Source organism: Cryptomeria japonica, chromosome 7 (assembly GCF_030272615.1).
Source record: "Cryptomeria japonica chromosome 7, Sugi_1.0, whole genome shotgun sequence".
NCBI lineage: Eukaryota > Viridiplantae > Streptophyta > Pinopsida > Cupressales > Cupressaceae > Cryptomeria > Cryptomeria japonica.
Window position 1 is genome coordinate 600,050,652 of NC_081411.1, and position 16,665 is coordinate 600,067,316.

Sequence of the window (16,665 nt, forward strand, 5' to 3'; positions counted from 1 at the left end):
ATCCTAAGGTTTAATATTTAATTAATCTGATTAATTGCTACTGATTTATGGAATTTGGGATTAATGTCTATTATCTCCTAAGTTTGGCGAAATTCATGTATAATAAGGGATGTCAAAATTACTTAGAGGAATATTATTTTTATATTGCATCTCTAATATTTGCCAAAGTGTTTAACGTGGGTCCATGCCTTTGGCGTGAAGTTTGACTTGTGGGAAATGGCGCTACACTTGGGGTCCACATGAGGTGAACTGAAATGCAAATGAAGGAAGTGGAGTTTGGGGAATTTGCATTTGAATTTTGATGGCAAGAAGTTATAAATAAGAGCCTTGGTCTCCCATTTGAGGCATCTTGAAAATTTGTAATGTTATGTTGCCGGTTTGGCCAGAGATTTTGAGGCTTCGGAGTGCATCTCCCTAGTGCTTCCCGGTTTCGTACTTGAAACATAGTACCTAGCTGTGTGCTGTATTCTACTACATTCTCAGAGCTTGCCATAGACATTTTTGGTGTTGAAGTGATTCTGGAGATTTGCTGGTTTTGCCTGTGGTTGAAGTACATTTTCGATCACACCTCTCTGTTGAAGCGACTGACGGTTATGGGTATCAGCTCTATCCTCCTTCCCAGCCATGGTAATATATTTTGTGAGTTTATAGCAATTTTAATTAAGCTTTGAATTTCCTAGACCAAATCAAAATTCTTAGGCTAGGCATGGGTTTTCTGTTTGCATTGGGATGTGTGCCAAATTAATGAGGGGTTTTTGGTAATATGGTTTTGGTTAGTTGTTGTTGCACTTGATATATTGGGGGTTTGGGACTAGTTTGAAGTGATTTGGATGTATATTGAGAGAGTTATGAGCTTTTTAGCATTTTCATAGGCTATTGATTTGTAATTCTAGCCTGCAGATTGGTTTTAGCAGAAATTCATGTTCTTATTGTGATAATCTGCATTACTCTCCTTCTCTTATCTCTATTTTTGTAAGGTTAAGTAGTGGTACTACTAACTAGTTCTGCTTTGTAATTCTCATCCCACTGAAAAAGTGGAAGAGGCTAGCTTGCTGCCTACTATCAAGCAAATTTGTAATTTCAGTCCTCCCACTGCATAAGTGGTCGAGTGATAGTTATGTGTAATGGTCCTCCCGCTGCATAAGCAGTCGAGTTGAGGTTGTTATGTAATTGCAGTCGTCCCGCTGAAATATTGCGGTTGAGTGATTCTTATTTTGTGTATCTCACTTGGTTGGTTCACCGCCAAGTTTCCTTGTTTTCCTGCTGGATAAGCGGAAGGGGCTGGCTTGCTGCCTAAGCATTGCATTGTATTTCAGTTTCTGAAGCTAATGATCCCCTCAACACCGTATGCTCTCACCTTCCCACATTGGGCACTTGGTGATCAGAAAGTGGAAGGGTTACTTTCCCAGCATGTTTCAGTTTATGATTTTTAACCTTAACGGGTTAATTTCTTGTTGATGTTTATTGTTGGCCTTAAAAATAACAAAAAAATAACTGGGATATTACAACACACTCCAGGATAAGCTCACCGCACTGTATGGATTGTGGAAATCCAACGACATGAAAAATACCACTCTTCATAATGTTCGCATATGCTGGGGAAGGAACCTGATTTCCGACTCCGAACATCCACTGTCGCATCTGATCCAAGTCTAAGAAATGCATGTTTGTATCTGTGATCTCCTTCTATCTGGATGAAATCTTGAGCTCTGGATAGAATCCAGTCGCCAACATCTTCAGTAGTTCTTTCCTTTCCTTAAATCCGGACTTCGACATCGTACCTGTACGAAGCTTGAAGTTCAGACTTAGGAAAATAAATAATGTTCTTGATAAAATTCCTGACTTACTAAAGATTTTAGCTAATTAGAGCATAAAGTCAGGAGAATAATCCATACTCTTTGTAGATTTTGACAATTAGATTCAAAGTATGACAATGCTAGGGCATGGAAACCCTCTATAAAATTCATTAATACCTCCTTATGCTTAGAAATTATGCAAGCTAAAATGCAAAGGAGTATACCGGATCAACGATGACTAAGGAAAGGTGTGAAAGGTTGTGTTTTCACACAAGGTATGTCTGAAGACACCTTCCGCAGTCACAAATCTGAAGACAACTTGCAACTAATAAATTAACTTCAAAAAACATGTTGCAATCCTTAAAAAATATGCACAAACTCGATAAAAATCAGTCTTGATGATGAGAATATGTAATTTTGGAAACATGGTTATGGCTGGTAAAAGATAAATTTCTGAGGACAAGCAGCCATTAACACAGTTGGAGACCTTAAGACAGCCTTCTAATGGTCTGAAAATGATTCCAAAATGCCTCCAAACAGTCTCCAAATGTAAATCGCTAAAGTTGTAGCTGGCTGGGCAATAAAAGTTAAGTCTGAAAATTGAATGTACAACCAACAATGGAGGTCTAAATCTGAAGCAAATGACAGCAAGTAGGGAGGCAAAGGTGGCATCAAACATGCATGGAATTCACCAAAGTAAGTTCCCAACACTTGCAAAATAAAAATCGAACTTTCCCAGCCATAGCGCCATTTTTGAAATTCTGAAAATGTCTTCAATGTAGCTCAAATCTGCAACAATGGAGGTCTGGAACAACAAGCAGCAATGGAGGAGAAAATCGCCATCTTTTACCAAAAATCGCCAAACCTGAAAAAATCACCAAACTTGGAAAATCGAAAAATCTGAAAATGGTCTCCAATGGCAACAATGGGATGGAACAACAAGTTGGAAAAAATGGAGGAAAAAAATCCTCAATCCAACACTAAACTTCAACACTTTGCCAAAATTCGCCAATAAGAGAGAAAAATCGCCTTTCATGGAGACACCTGGCAAATTTAAATAATAAAATATTGCTGGAGACTCCTCCCTTATACTTGCTTTTGCCTCTCACTTTCACCACACAAGTAATGTGGGATAAAACACTTGCTTATATACTTGTTTGGTAAAAACCAACTTGCTTCTAGAAGGGTAAAAACATTAAATGCTTATTGCAAGTTATTTAATTTTTGCTTTTAAAATTTAAAATAATCATTAATCATCATTTAAAAACAATTAAAATGGGGCTCATTTATTAAATATTTCAATTTTAAATCAAAATTGAGCCTCCAGGGGAAAATCGACTTCAGTTGGGATTAAAAAATCCCATGAAATCACTTAAAACGTCCAAATATCCACACAAGGGAAAATCGATCTTAGCTTGGATAAAAATCCATACAAAATTGCATCAAAATGCACATAAAACACTCTAGAGGAAAATCGATGGCAATCTGGACAAGGAATCCACTCTCCAAATTCACTTTGTTTGCAAAAACCACTCCCTGGTGGAAAATCGACCTCAGTCTGGATGAAAATCTGGGCTCAAAACTCATCAAAATGCTCTCAGTGGAAAATCAACTTTGGTATGGACTGAGAGTTTGCACAAAAATGCGCATTGACTTGTCACAAAACAGCCTGGTGGAAAATCGATCCAGGCATGGAATCATCCTCAACGTTGTCCGCATTATAGTCCGCACTCCAGTCCGCACTCGATGGCAGTCTAGAAAAATCCTGACACTTAGCCAAATTTTAGCACTTCCAGGGGAAAATCGACCTAGGCATGGATAAACAGTGGTGGAAAATCATAGCCAGTATGGCTTTCAGGGGAAACCTGTGTGTAGTGTGGATTTTGAGTTGGGGAAAAGGGTGGGTAGTCTGGAATATGAGGGGGAAAGCACCTCTAGCATGGAATTTGACCTTCTAACCCTCGGAATATGGATTTCCCTTAGGAATTTGGCATTTTAACCACTCAAAATCACTTAGAAACTTCAAAATTAGACAGGACTTGGGCAAATTTTCCAAAAACATGAGCGAAACACTAGGAAATTATTGGGATAAAGTGCGAAATCAATTTAAATAATACCTTAGGAACGAGAAAACAACTCCAAAAAGTCTGGGAATACCCTGACACTTTAAAATCACTGATGCTCGTGTTTAAAACACGTTAACGCTCAAAAGGTCAACACTTAGACAAAATTTAGGATCATTAAAGTATCAACGTTTGCAACTTGATCCCATAACTTCAAAAACCCTAAACGGCACTAGGCATGATCAAAAATCCGAGACTCGGGCACGGGAAACACAAAATTGCCCACTAAGCAGCCAAAATCCTAACCTAACAACGCAGCAAGCCGGAAAAGAAGGGGTCCCTGTTAGCAATAGGGTGATGTGTGAAAAGGTCACAACATCTGGCGACTCCACTGAGGAAATGTTCCAGAACATTTCAAGAACAAAGCTCAATCCGACCCTTAGAATCTTCAATTAATCCTTGCATAACATAGCAAAAGGTCAGAAAACACATTTGAAAAGATGGAATCCAAGAATTGTATCAAGTTACTTAGTCATTGATTATTCAAGTGTGTGCAATTATGTTCATTACCTTCACGAGAATATTGTAAAGTCAAAAGATCCAGTGAGACTAGCTACGTAAGATGTCCATACTTCGCAAGCGGCCAATTATAACCTCACGAATATTGCTCCAGTGCCGGCCAGGCGTCTATAGCCCTGATGGAGTTACTCGCATATTCCCATTAGCCAATTTAGATATTTCATTTCTTTGCATTTCTTTTTTTTCTTTCATTTTTCGATATTTCCTTTTCATGTACTTTCAAATTCCGTCAATTCCTTTGGCTCGTAAGTAATAAACTTACTTGGGTTCGAGAATTATAATGGCACTGAAGCAGGATATAAGATTTTTCACTAGTCGCAGCTTCACCTGAGAATCTATAATAACTTGGATAAAATTAATGTGTAAAATATAATAATCAAATGATGTCAGCGTCAAAATACAATAAAAGTTTTCCAATCCCGTCAAATACGGATTCAACCTATGATACATTATACAAAAACAATCTCTAATCCAAAGAACTTCATGAGGTATCGCTCAAGAAATGGACTAAACAAAACCTGGTGAAACGCAGAGTGTGTCTTGACAACAACTCCCACATCACAAGCGGATATCCCTCGGAACTAACACCTAAGCAAAGCCGACCTAAAACCTAAAGCAGAACCGGAAGCAAACCTAAACTAAGGCAAACCCAAAGAAGACCTATTCTAACTATGATACAAGGGGTAGGCTTCAAAAGAAACCTAAGGTTGGAAGTAATGCTTGAGGAATTGTCCATTGACGGGCAACAAAACATCCTCACCAGTTAAGGTTCTCAGCTTGAATGCATTCTCTCCCAGTATCTCAGCAATTTGATAGGGGCCTTTCCATAGTTTTTCAAATTTGTCGTGATCTCCCCTTCTTTCGTGGGCTTTATCTCAATATAGCACTAGGTCAAAAATCCTAAAGGCTTTTACCCGTGCTTGTCTGTCCAACCATCTTTTAACTATGCCTTGATGTTTGGCGAAATTCTCTAATGCTTTATCTCTTTTTACTTCTAAGTTCATCAACTGTGTTAGTCTTGTTTGCACTCTGTCTTTGCCCTCCATGTAATCTTGTATGAATCTCAATGTAGGAATTCTCAGTTGTACGGGGAAGACAGGCTCTTGGCCATATACCAGAAAATATGGGGATGTCCCCAATGAGTTCTTAACTCTCGTTCTGTCTGCCCAAAGGGCGAATTTCAATTGTGTGTGCCAATCTTTCGGATTTTTCTCTAACAATTTCTTAATCACACTCAGCAAACTCTTATTCGTTGATTCAGCTAACCCATTACCCTGAGGATAATAATTCGATGAAAACTTATGGGTTATACCATATTCAAAAGCCCAATTCGAAAATTTTAATGATGTAAAGGCATAACCATTATCACAAACAATAGCATGTGGACAACCAAACCTGGTAATGATGTTCTCTTCTAAAAATTTAATCACAGCGTCAGTTGTACATAACTTCAAAGCTTGAGCTTCAATCTGGTCTAGGCACCAATACTCAAAAATAGAGAGCATCCTCTGCTGCCAAGCATTGTAGTTCTTGCCGTTAAAGCATTGATTACCTTCCAACATGATGCTGGTCAATGACGTCATCCCTCTCACTTTTCAATGAGGTCAATTTCTCACAAAATTTAAAGGTCTGATTTTTCTGTCAAAAACCAAGCAAAAACCTTCAACAAACACCTGGCACAAATTTCAAGGTAGTGAATTTGTAGGCAAAATTTGAAAAACACTTTGTAGCATAGATCTCGAGGCAATCATCTTAAAAAAACCTTGATTTTCCTTGATTTTATTGCAAAAAATTAGTCAAAAAACTTACTGCAAAAACTTCAAAACCATCATGCAAAACTTACTGCAAAAACTTGCCACGATTTCTAAGAAAAATCATGCAAAACAAAGACCCTAGGTGTGGCTAAAAAAACTTAGAAACAAAGATGAGTTGCAAACAACCTACAAAACAAAATACTAGGCTGCAAATAAATCCCTCAAAATGAAGTGATTTCCCTCGATTTTGTGAGCAAAGAAGACAGAATAAGGTTTGGTCGGGCATGGAACCCTCGTGCTACTTTATAAAAACCTTCCTGAAAATCGCATGATCTGGAAAACCCTTCAATAATGCAGAAAAATAGATCGCGATTTTATGTGCCTATGATCAGGACTCAAATATGTTGAAATAGTAGCTAGCTCGGATACCTATCTATTGTATTTTAATGTTGTCAATGACAATTAAAATGCACATGTATTATCTATTATGTAAATCAATTTTTGGGCTGGACCCAATCATGTAGTGTGGAGAAATTTAATTGTAACTTGTAATGTGGTGACACTAAATTGTTACTTAGGGCTGGGCCCAAATACATGTGACTTGTAATTATGTCTTGCTATGAATATTGGGCAAGACCTATATATAATGTAACTTGTGGATAGGACAGGCCCTATAAATGTAACTTGTAATTTGGTTTGACCCTAATTGGGCAATTTAACTTGTGGTCCTATATTGAATGTAACTTGTGAATAGGGCAGACCCTATCTTATGTATCTTGTAATCTTAACCCTATGTTTTGGCGCCAAGTTGAAAGGGCCGACCTAGAGTGAATTGGTAGGCTGAGTCACATATATATACAAAGGCTTAGTCGTTGTATCAACACACACTTAGCGAATTGTCTTCAATCAGAAAATTAACTCCTTCATTCAGCAAATTGTTTCTCCGAGACAGCGAACTATTCTCAAGGGTAATGAACTTCATCTTGTAGACAACGAGCTTCATTTGAAGGCTCCGAACTATCATTGATGACAACGATCTTCATTCTAGAGGCAGCGAACTATTCTCAAGGATAGAGAACTTCATCTTGTGGAGAGCGAGCTTCATTTGAAGGCTCCGAACTATCATTGATGACAGCGATCTTCATCCTAGAGCAGCGAACACTATCTCTGGGGCAGCGAACCTCCTTAATAGCAGATACCCTATGCTTAGAGATAAGTTTATCATTTATCCTTAGTTGAAGGCGTTATCCATTTGTGCATAGTTTGCTGGTTCTGATTGCTTCAAGTGTTGAAGCCATATTGTAAGATACTTCTGATTATTGCATAATAAGATCTGAGATCTATAGCTGGGTTTTTCACCTCCAAGAGGGAGGTTTTCCCAGGGTATTCTTGGTGTTCCTTGTGCACATTGTTTTTGCTTTCTGTTATTGCTATTTTTGGTACAGTCTGATCCTAAAATTAACAAAATACCCACGAGTAGGTGCCTAGAAAAAACAGGCGACAAAAACCCTCAAAATTTTTAGAAAAACCTTTGATTTTCCTAGAAAAATCGATCAAAAAGATCCACCAAGTTTGTAGAACTGATCCCATGATGATTTTTAAAAAATGATCCAAAATTTTTTCCAAAAATTTCTTAGAAATTTCTAGGTAAATTATCTGCAAATTTTTTATTACAAAAAATTTGCCAAAAATGACATATGCTCTCATACCATGTAATAGTAATAGATTGATAATTGATAATTTACAAAGGAGATGAAGGCTCCTAAAATAGAGAATACAAGACGATCAAGAATAGAAACACGAAAGAAACATTCTAAAAAAAAAACTAACTACAAAAAGCAAATTACCTAAACGACTAAATTAAATGACCATTAAATACAATAATAATAAGTACTTTAATAATTTAAATGCTTAGGAAAAAGAAAAAAGAAATTCTTGTGTCATGATTTTTCACCACAAACTCGCCAAAAAATCTGATGAATTTTCTCTAGAAAACTATCTCTGCAAACTTGCAAGTTAAAATTTGCAAATACTTACGTAGTAAAAAAATCCGCATGTACTCAACAACTCGGTGAGTACTTGCAAGTTTTGCAAACTAGCTTTTAGGTAATAGGCTGATGTTTCTGAAATGGATGAGCTGTATTAATGGTGTACTGAAATGGTTAAGACGAGAAGGTTAGTCATTTTTCGTGCAACATAGATGGAAGGATGTAAAAACAAATTTTGATACTATAAGAGTAGCCTCTAATAAACCAGTGATCTCCCATCTGTTGCAAGAGCTCATTGCATTGCATTGAAGATGATGACAAAATCACCTTTTTGATATTTATTTCCAGGTCCAAGGCAATACTTGTGGTTCAGAATGAGTGCTTGAAATTTGCGCCATGATTTAGGAACAAGTATTCAGATTAACATCATAGTAATCTTGAGATTCACATTTTCTGTTCCCTTATTAGGCCACCACTACTTGCATAGCTCAGGAAATATTTCCTTTGATAGATTCCAACAAAGCTTAGTTTGCAAAAGCATTTGTGGTGAGGTTGGCTTCTTACAATTCTTGGCGTCTTAATTGGTTTGTTATAGCGTTTCACGGAAACGTGTTTTCCCCATTTTTGGTTGCGTTTCGAAGACAAGGACATTTTCGGGACGGGGAAATGGGGACATGACGTCTCTCGCCATCCCGCCACCACCACTGGTGCTCCGTCGGAGATGCGTAAACGTCTCCGCATCTCTTAAGGAGACGTCCCCAAGTCTCCTTGGGAGACGTCTAGATGTCTCCCGTCCCCCCACATCAAATGCAATGTTAAAAATTAAAATTAAAAAAAAAAAAAGTTTGATTTTTGGGGGTTGGGGGGGTAACCTTAATTTGACATGGGCCCCACCCCTCCCCCAAAACAACACAAAACCATCATATTTGATGATTTCACTCACAGTTTGAAAGACTGATTTTTTTTGCTAGCAAGCTGAAGAGGAGGAAAAACTTGTAGAAGTCTGATTGAAGGATTGAAAAAAGTGATTGCAATTGTGATAGGAGTGAGAAGGAGCAAGACGAAGAGGAGGAAGAGGATTCTATTGCATTTTGGAGAGATTTTTCAAGCACAAGGTAGGGTTTTTCTTGTTGTTTTTGTTTTATTTTTTGATTTTCATTTCTTTGTTTGTTTAAAATTTTTTTTTTCTTATTCATCTCAAAATCAGATTTGATGTTGAATGTTGAGGGCATCATTTTGCCCTCAAGATTCAACATCAAATTTTATGATTTTTATTTTAATTTTTAAATAATATAAAATTATAAATTGTAAATTTTGTTTTCAAAATTGAAATTTCAAATTTGTATTTCAATTTGTTAAACTAGGCTGATTTTATTTTTATTTTTATTTTGTGAAATGCAGTGTCACTTTCACAATGAGCTCCCAAGAGATGAGTGAGGATGAGATGTAAATCCATTCTCATAGTGAACATGATTCAAAATTTGAACCTTAAGATGAGGGGGGTGACCATGGGGTTGATCCTGGACCGCAATCTAGTTCCATGGCAAGTGCACTGGCTAGTACAGGTTGCCCTTCAGAGTTGTTGGCACAATATGCTAGGGGTGCTTATGATCCTAAGTCTCATCTCAAACAGTTTGCTTCAAGAGTACAAGGCACATCACGTTCAGGTGGAGGAGCAAGGAAGTGGAAGTGCAACATTTGTGGGGTTGAATGGTTTGGTAGCATCACTAGAGTGAATGCATACTTTCTTTTTTGGACAGGAAAAGGTGTGGATCATTGTAGCTACATCCACTCTCTTAAGAGGAACAAACTTACCTTTAAGAGAGTAGACAAGCTTGTGGCTGTACATAGTGCTTTGCGTCTCATGGACCACAAGACACTTGTGTACAACGAGAGTCCAACGTCACAATGGGATGTAGAGCCAAAGGAGCCTTCACAGATTGATGAGGATGATCCTACCACTTTAGATGCAGGACTGCTTGGTGTGAGCTTGACAGATCTTGACCTTGTGGAGTCTAGTAGTTCCGGTGATGAGGATTTTGCAGATGATTAGAGGCCTCTCTTCACTACATTTTGAGTTTTGACATTTTGTCTTTTGTAATGTAATGTCCCCAATTTTAATAAAGTGACTTAATTAAGTTAATTAATTAAGTGGTCCTAAATTTTAAATAATATCATAAGGACTTATTTAATTAATTAATTTAATTATTAAATAAAGGGGCCCAAATTAAGAAAATAATAAACTATTGTTGGCCTGCTTGCAACCCTTCGGGAAACTTCCCGGAGCTTTTTATAAGGCCAAGTTTGGCATAGTTGTAAGTATGGTTAATTTGATGTTTTCTTTGTATTTGCAAATTCCAATTGGAGTTTCGTTCTATTGCAGTTTTGGAGGTGCAAGATCCTCCCCATTCTGTAATCGCAGTTTTGGTGGTTAGCAGCCACCCTAGTCCGTCGTTGGAGATATTATTTCTGATATTTCACTTTGTACTTAATTGTTGGATCTATCTCTACCGTGTGGAAATATAACTACAAATATCTAGTTCTTGGCTATTCAATGTTGTTGGTGTATACTCTGTGTTGATAATTCATTCCCATACCTGCAATAATCTTATCGACGGAGGTATTATCTACGATTGGATCCTTCAGTGGAAATAACATTGCCGTACGGAGTGTTTGGAAGTGTGCGGCCTACTTTTCCGTACAAGTGGAACTTATGTCCGGAGCCGAAGGGTGCCGAGTGTCATTGATTGAGGGCCGAAGGTGTAGAAGGTACTTTGCCCTCGAGTGCTTCCCTTGGGTATTTGCCCTCGGGTACTTCCCTTGGTAATTGCCCTCGGGTATACTTCCCTCAGGTACTTTGCCCTTTGGTACTTTCCTCGAGTATTTCCCTCGGGTACTTCCCTCGGTTATTGCCCTCGGGTATTTCCCTCGGGTACTTTGCCCTCAAATAGTGTGCCGTAAGAGAGTGCCGATACATCATAGTGGTACGTGACGTGCGGTGGAAATTTGGGTACCGTACGGTTGGGTACATTACATGTAATGCTATTGCTATTAGTATTTGTATTTGCTACTCATTGTAATGATGAATCATGTAATCATCTTTACAGACTTTGTGATATCTCATATGACATCAGATATTCAAATTTTCGATATAATAGAAATCTCCAATTTGACAATTTCATTTGTCAAATTTTATTTAGCAGTTAGCATTCAAGAAATCTTCGTATTTAGATTTAGTATTTCAAATTTTGATGTGTTATAATTTTACTAATTTCCTATAGTTTCATTTGAAATATAATTCTTATACTGTTATACATCTTTTCAAAACTAGTTTTTCAAGTACTATAAGTATATGTATAACTATATCAGCACCACCACGCCCCCCCCCTCGACCAAACTTAGGCCCTTTGTCTCCCCGTCCCCAACGCCCGTGGAACACTGGTTTGTTACCTATGCATTTATATGATTAAAAAAACTGCAAATCGGAATTTTAATCTTGTGTCCTCTCTTTGCTACAATATTTTTATAACAAAATCTTGTAGCACAATATGATACTGCTGTACTAACAGTTTTTGCTGTTTAAATTAAGTTATTCTCTTCTTAAGCAATTCCATATTTTGTTTTACAAATTTGAAATAAATTGGGCTTTCTGGACTATCTTTAAGAGTCTTAAGACTTTATCTTTTTCCTTCCATTCACTCTTGTTGAAACATATGCACATATTCAAGGTGACGTAGAAAGAATAGACATTTGGAAAATCATTAAACACTGGATAGTTTAAATACTTTCAATAAGATTGGACATGGTAAACACTTATTATAATATTTTACAATTTTGAAATGAATTACACTTCCTAGACTATATTTATCTTTTTACTCATTCATTCACTCTAACTGTCGAAATATATGCACATTTTCAAGATGACGTAGAAAGCATCAACTTTGAAAAATCATTACACACTAGAATTTTGAAATAAATTACACTTTCTAGACTGTATTTATCGTTTTACTCATTCATTCACTCTTTTGTTGAAATACATGCACACTTGTTATAACATCTTACAATTTTGAAATGAATTATGCTTTCTAGACTATATTTATCTTTTTACTCATTCATTCGCTCTTCTTGTTGAAATGCATGCACATTTTCAAGATGACGTAAAAAGCATCAACTTTTGAAAATTATTACACACTAGAATTTTGAAATAAATAACGCTTTCTAGACTGCATTTATCTTTTTACTCATTCATTCACTCTTTTGTTGAAATACATGCACATCTTCAAGATGATGTAGAAAGCACCAACTTTTGAAATGTTATTGCACATTGGATAATTTAAATACTTGCAATAATATTTTAGATAGTAAACATCTATTATGATTTTATTGAGGACTGGAAAACATTGCTTGAATTATTGTTTTCAGTTTTCATGCGTATAATTTATTTGTCTTGGACTAAGTATAATATCTTATGGCATCAACTTTTATCTATGGCAGACCTCAAGTAATTTGACATATTGAAGCTTGATATGATGTTTTACTTTGGATTAACAGGAGATGCATTAATCTGAAATCAGACTGGTGATTGTTTAGCCAAGTATCCTTTGAAAGGCCTAGAGTGCAAGCATTTAGGTTTATGGAATAAGCACCGAATATGGTATGTGCTTGAAGCAAGCATTTTGCAATAGTGGAGGTCCAAGGACAATAAATTGTGAGGGAATTGTTGATATGAACTCAACAAATTATATAGCTCGAGGTAAACATAATTTGAAGTAAGTGCTGTTATTTGATACACACATTTTAGAGAAGACAGGTAGCAGGTTTGGAATTTCAGGATATAGTGTTCCCATTTGTTAGGAACAGTGGTTCTGCACTATGACAGCAGTGCAAAGGCTTTATGAGATCTGTAAGGCATCATTTACATCCAATGGTCCAAGATCTCCAGAGATCCTACAAAATGTTCATGATGTTTTAGGTATGAATATGTCACATATACCCTGCTCTCTCTCTCTCTCTCTCTCTCTCTCTCTCTCTCTCTTACACACACACAAACGCACACTTTCTTGCCAGAATAATTTTGGATTTTCCTTACTGGAAAGAATTACATATTGATAGGATAATGGTCCAGTGTTTTTTTCAGAATCATACATCTTATAATACATTGTCAAGAATCAAAAAAATTGAATAAGGATGTCCCATTCAAGAGATCTTCTCCCCATGAAGCAATGGGAACCGATGCCTTTTTTTAGATCAACTTGCAAAGGATGAACATCTATCTTAAATCCTTAAATCTTTAAATCTAAATGCAAAATGTTCAGCTAAGTCTATGTCAAACGAACTAATCTCTTCTAACTGCAAGGGAGATTAACCTTTCATTGAAGTAGGTTCACACCCATTGCAAAGGAAAGAAGTGGTCATAAACTGCATAGTTTATTGTGCTTCTTTTCTGCACTCCCTGATCATATAGACATCTCTAGGAGGGATCTTTTTTGGATACCAAGTCCTCCAAAATATACGACCATATGCTGCTTGAATTCACAACTAAAATGCTCTAGCTGTTTTGCACTTACAATATGATTGTAGCAGGTTATCTTCTTGTTGATATGTGACACAAGCGTTGTCAGTAATTCCTGTTTTCATCTTATCATGTCCAATGAGTGGAAGCAGTGGTGTTTTCCGGGAATTTGATGATGGAAACTATTTTTCTAATGTCCTTTTGAACTGTTCGATGCAGGAGTATTTGGTACACAACTTGGGACCATCAGCGAATTTATGGAATCTCTGCTTGTCCGTCTTTTTATATTTTGAGTTTTACTTCCTTTTCTATGTTCATTTGTGACTATATAAAGTCCAATATGTTCCTTTTGAAGTCAACTTTTTAAGTTTTAGCATGAGATGATAACATATTGTTTGCCACATATGGGTAAACGTTTAAATGCAGAAAGTAAATGCACGGAACATAATGAGAATATATTTAAGAACCAGTCTCTGTATTAATTCAACAGTCCATGTACATCAAGTGCTTATAACATCACACCCAGATATGACTATCATGATGCTATTAAGAAGGAAAGGTATGCAATATATAATACCCGAAGGGGTGCGACCAACCGTCGTGTCCAACTGCCCTTCGGGAAGACTAATTGATTGCCGTAACCCATAATTACCGACGACAACATAACATAATACGACAACATAACATAATGATTATTCCCGACAACATCATCCCCCCCAAGAAAAGAAGTCGTCTCCGAACGACTTAATACAAAATAGAGATGATGGTCATACTCTAAATAGAATCAAGGTATAGAAGAAGAAGGGGGCAGAGGGGGCGTCCTTGAAGCAGCAGGTGGTAGGGCTAATGATGATGTTGGTGTCAGTCGTGCACGCAGATCATACACTTGCTGTGTCGGTACCTGCAAGTTCCGCTCAACAACCTTTTTATGCTCAATTGCAGACTTAACCATCCGGGCAGCCTCCAGGAGCTTTCTCTCCTTGGCATCCATCGTCTCTCACGCCTGTACCAGACTAGTGCTCAGGGTTGCCAGCTCTGCCCTTGTGTCCTCGAACGTTGCAGCTAACCGTGCCTTCTCGGTAGCGAACTTAGCCCTCTCGGCTTCCCACTCCGCCTCCTGGCGATCCAAGTCTCTCTGCACGGCGTCAACCTGGGTGGCCAACTCCTCTCGAGCTCTCTCCGCAGCCACCCTCGCAGTCAGATGTCCTGTAGATACAGACTCCGTTCGGCGAAGAGTGTGATACACTTCCCTGAAGGTCTGCTCAATCTGCCTCCTGAGAGACTCCACTCTACTCTCCCCTACTGGCCTACTCACTGCCCATGCGGCCAACATCTTTGCCGTCTTAGTCCCTGGCCATCCGCCTCTCTCAAAACAGGCAGCAAATGCCTGCAGACAACCCTCCCGCATAAACCTAAGCAGCCGCTCCAACTCCTGAATGGTGTTATCGAGGCCCTCTGACTGAAGGGAGGTGATAACCTCCCGCCCTCGACGGACCTCCTCCTGTAGATACGTCTGTACCAGTTCCTGAAAGTAAGTCTGCCCTCGGCCCACCATATCTTGGAGGTACGCCTCCATGTCTACCCGACCTGGCTGCCTGCTCTCCATGTGGCTCTCTACCTTGCTTCGCTGGCTGTCCACGTGGACCTTTGCCATCTGCTCCAGTGCCAACTCCTTGCCCTATACGTCTGTCGAGTGTGTCACATCCCTAGGAGAACCTTCGCTATCTAAGTCCACAACCTCTGTGTCTAAGTCCTCCCGAGGGTCATTGCGCATGGGGGTAGCCCGTGAGGGAGAAATGGTAGTAACCGACCTAGGCGACATGGGTGTCATCTCGAACTCCCTGCTCAACCAACCATCCTCCTCGAGGGGTTGTAGTATTCCCCCGCCTAGTGTTGCTGCTGCCACTGTTTGATCGTGTCCCTGTACTTTCCCTATGGGCACGGATTCACCTACTTCTTCTGATGGAACTATCTCTGTCCTCCCTTCCTCGGTCCCTGATGGTAGCTCCATTACTACTGGCGGTCTCTGCTCCCCGAAGGTTGGAATGGACGCAATGCCACTTGTAGACAGACTCAAATGCGCTGAGCTAGTCAGCATGGGTGTGGCGAACAAGACTTGGGGTGGGGGTGTGGATGCTGGTACGACCTCGACTAAGCTTGCCCCATTATCTCCATCTGAATCACTCGAGGCTTCCGAGGTCTCTTCCTGCCCACTGTTGGAGTCGTCAGACTCGAAAACATCCTGCCTTCGCCTCTTTTGTCCTGCCGTAGGTGTCAGCCCTACATCCATATGTTGCCAATAGAGGATGGGTGGGTCCCCTGGTGCCAGACTACCTACCAGTTTGATGTCTACTTCGTCCTCCGGTAGCTGGGAACGCATGGCCTCCAGGAACAACCCAATGGCATAGTGCGACATGTAGAAGGTGTGGTGGTGTAGAGTCATGAACTCATACATCCTGTCAGCAAGTACTGTAGCCCAGTTGTACTGCACCCCATTCATAAGTCCATTCATCAAAATAATCAAAGGTAGGGCGATATCCGATGCACGGCTGGACCCGGTAAGTCGGCTCTTCACGACATCCATGATACAGCGCCACGACCCTTCGGCTACAAATGACTTTTTCATTCCCCTTGTTTTTTGTGGCATTGGTCACAAAGACAAGTTCAGCCGGTGTAAGGTTGCGGGAAACCATCTTCACCCAGTGTTCCTTCATGTCCTTATTCATTTTCTTAGCTTTTAACTCCACTTTCTTCCCATTGCGACCTGGTATGCCAAATACCCTTGTAAAATCAGCTGTTGTGAAGGAAACCCTTAGCCTATGGTTGCCGTAGTCAAACGTGCTCGTTCTGGAGGTGGCGTCAAACACGTCGACCATCATTCGCAGCGGTACCTCGAATTTCTTTATGGGAAAAACAGGCATTTGGATAGCCCAATGAACTCCTGCTCGCTGTAAATTCTTTTTCACTTTGTGA

At 38.9% G+C, this 16,665-nt stretch overlaps 1 protein-coding gene across 5 annotated transcripts in view; it reads left to right on the top strand.

Annotated features, from left to right (window-relative positions):
• LOC131029661 (plant cysteine oxidase 4) overlaps window positions 1-16,665 on the top strand; it is a 125,167-nt gene that overhangs the window by 17,210 nt on the left and 91,292 nt on the right. For 2 of the 5 annotated variants that reach the window (XM_057960246.2, XM_057960249.2), the window contains exon 2: window positions 12,732-13,152. In XM_057960246.2, the coding sequence (XP_057816229.1) occupies window positions 13,053-13,152 (100 nt within the window). In that variant the 5' untranslated portion in view covers window positions 12,732-13,052. Of the gene's footprint in view, window positions 1-12,674; window positions 13,153-16,665 lie in introns of all 5 variants that reach the window. The other 3 variants (XM_057960247.2, XM_057960248.2, XM_059209471.1) reach the window with 3 other exon arrangements.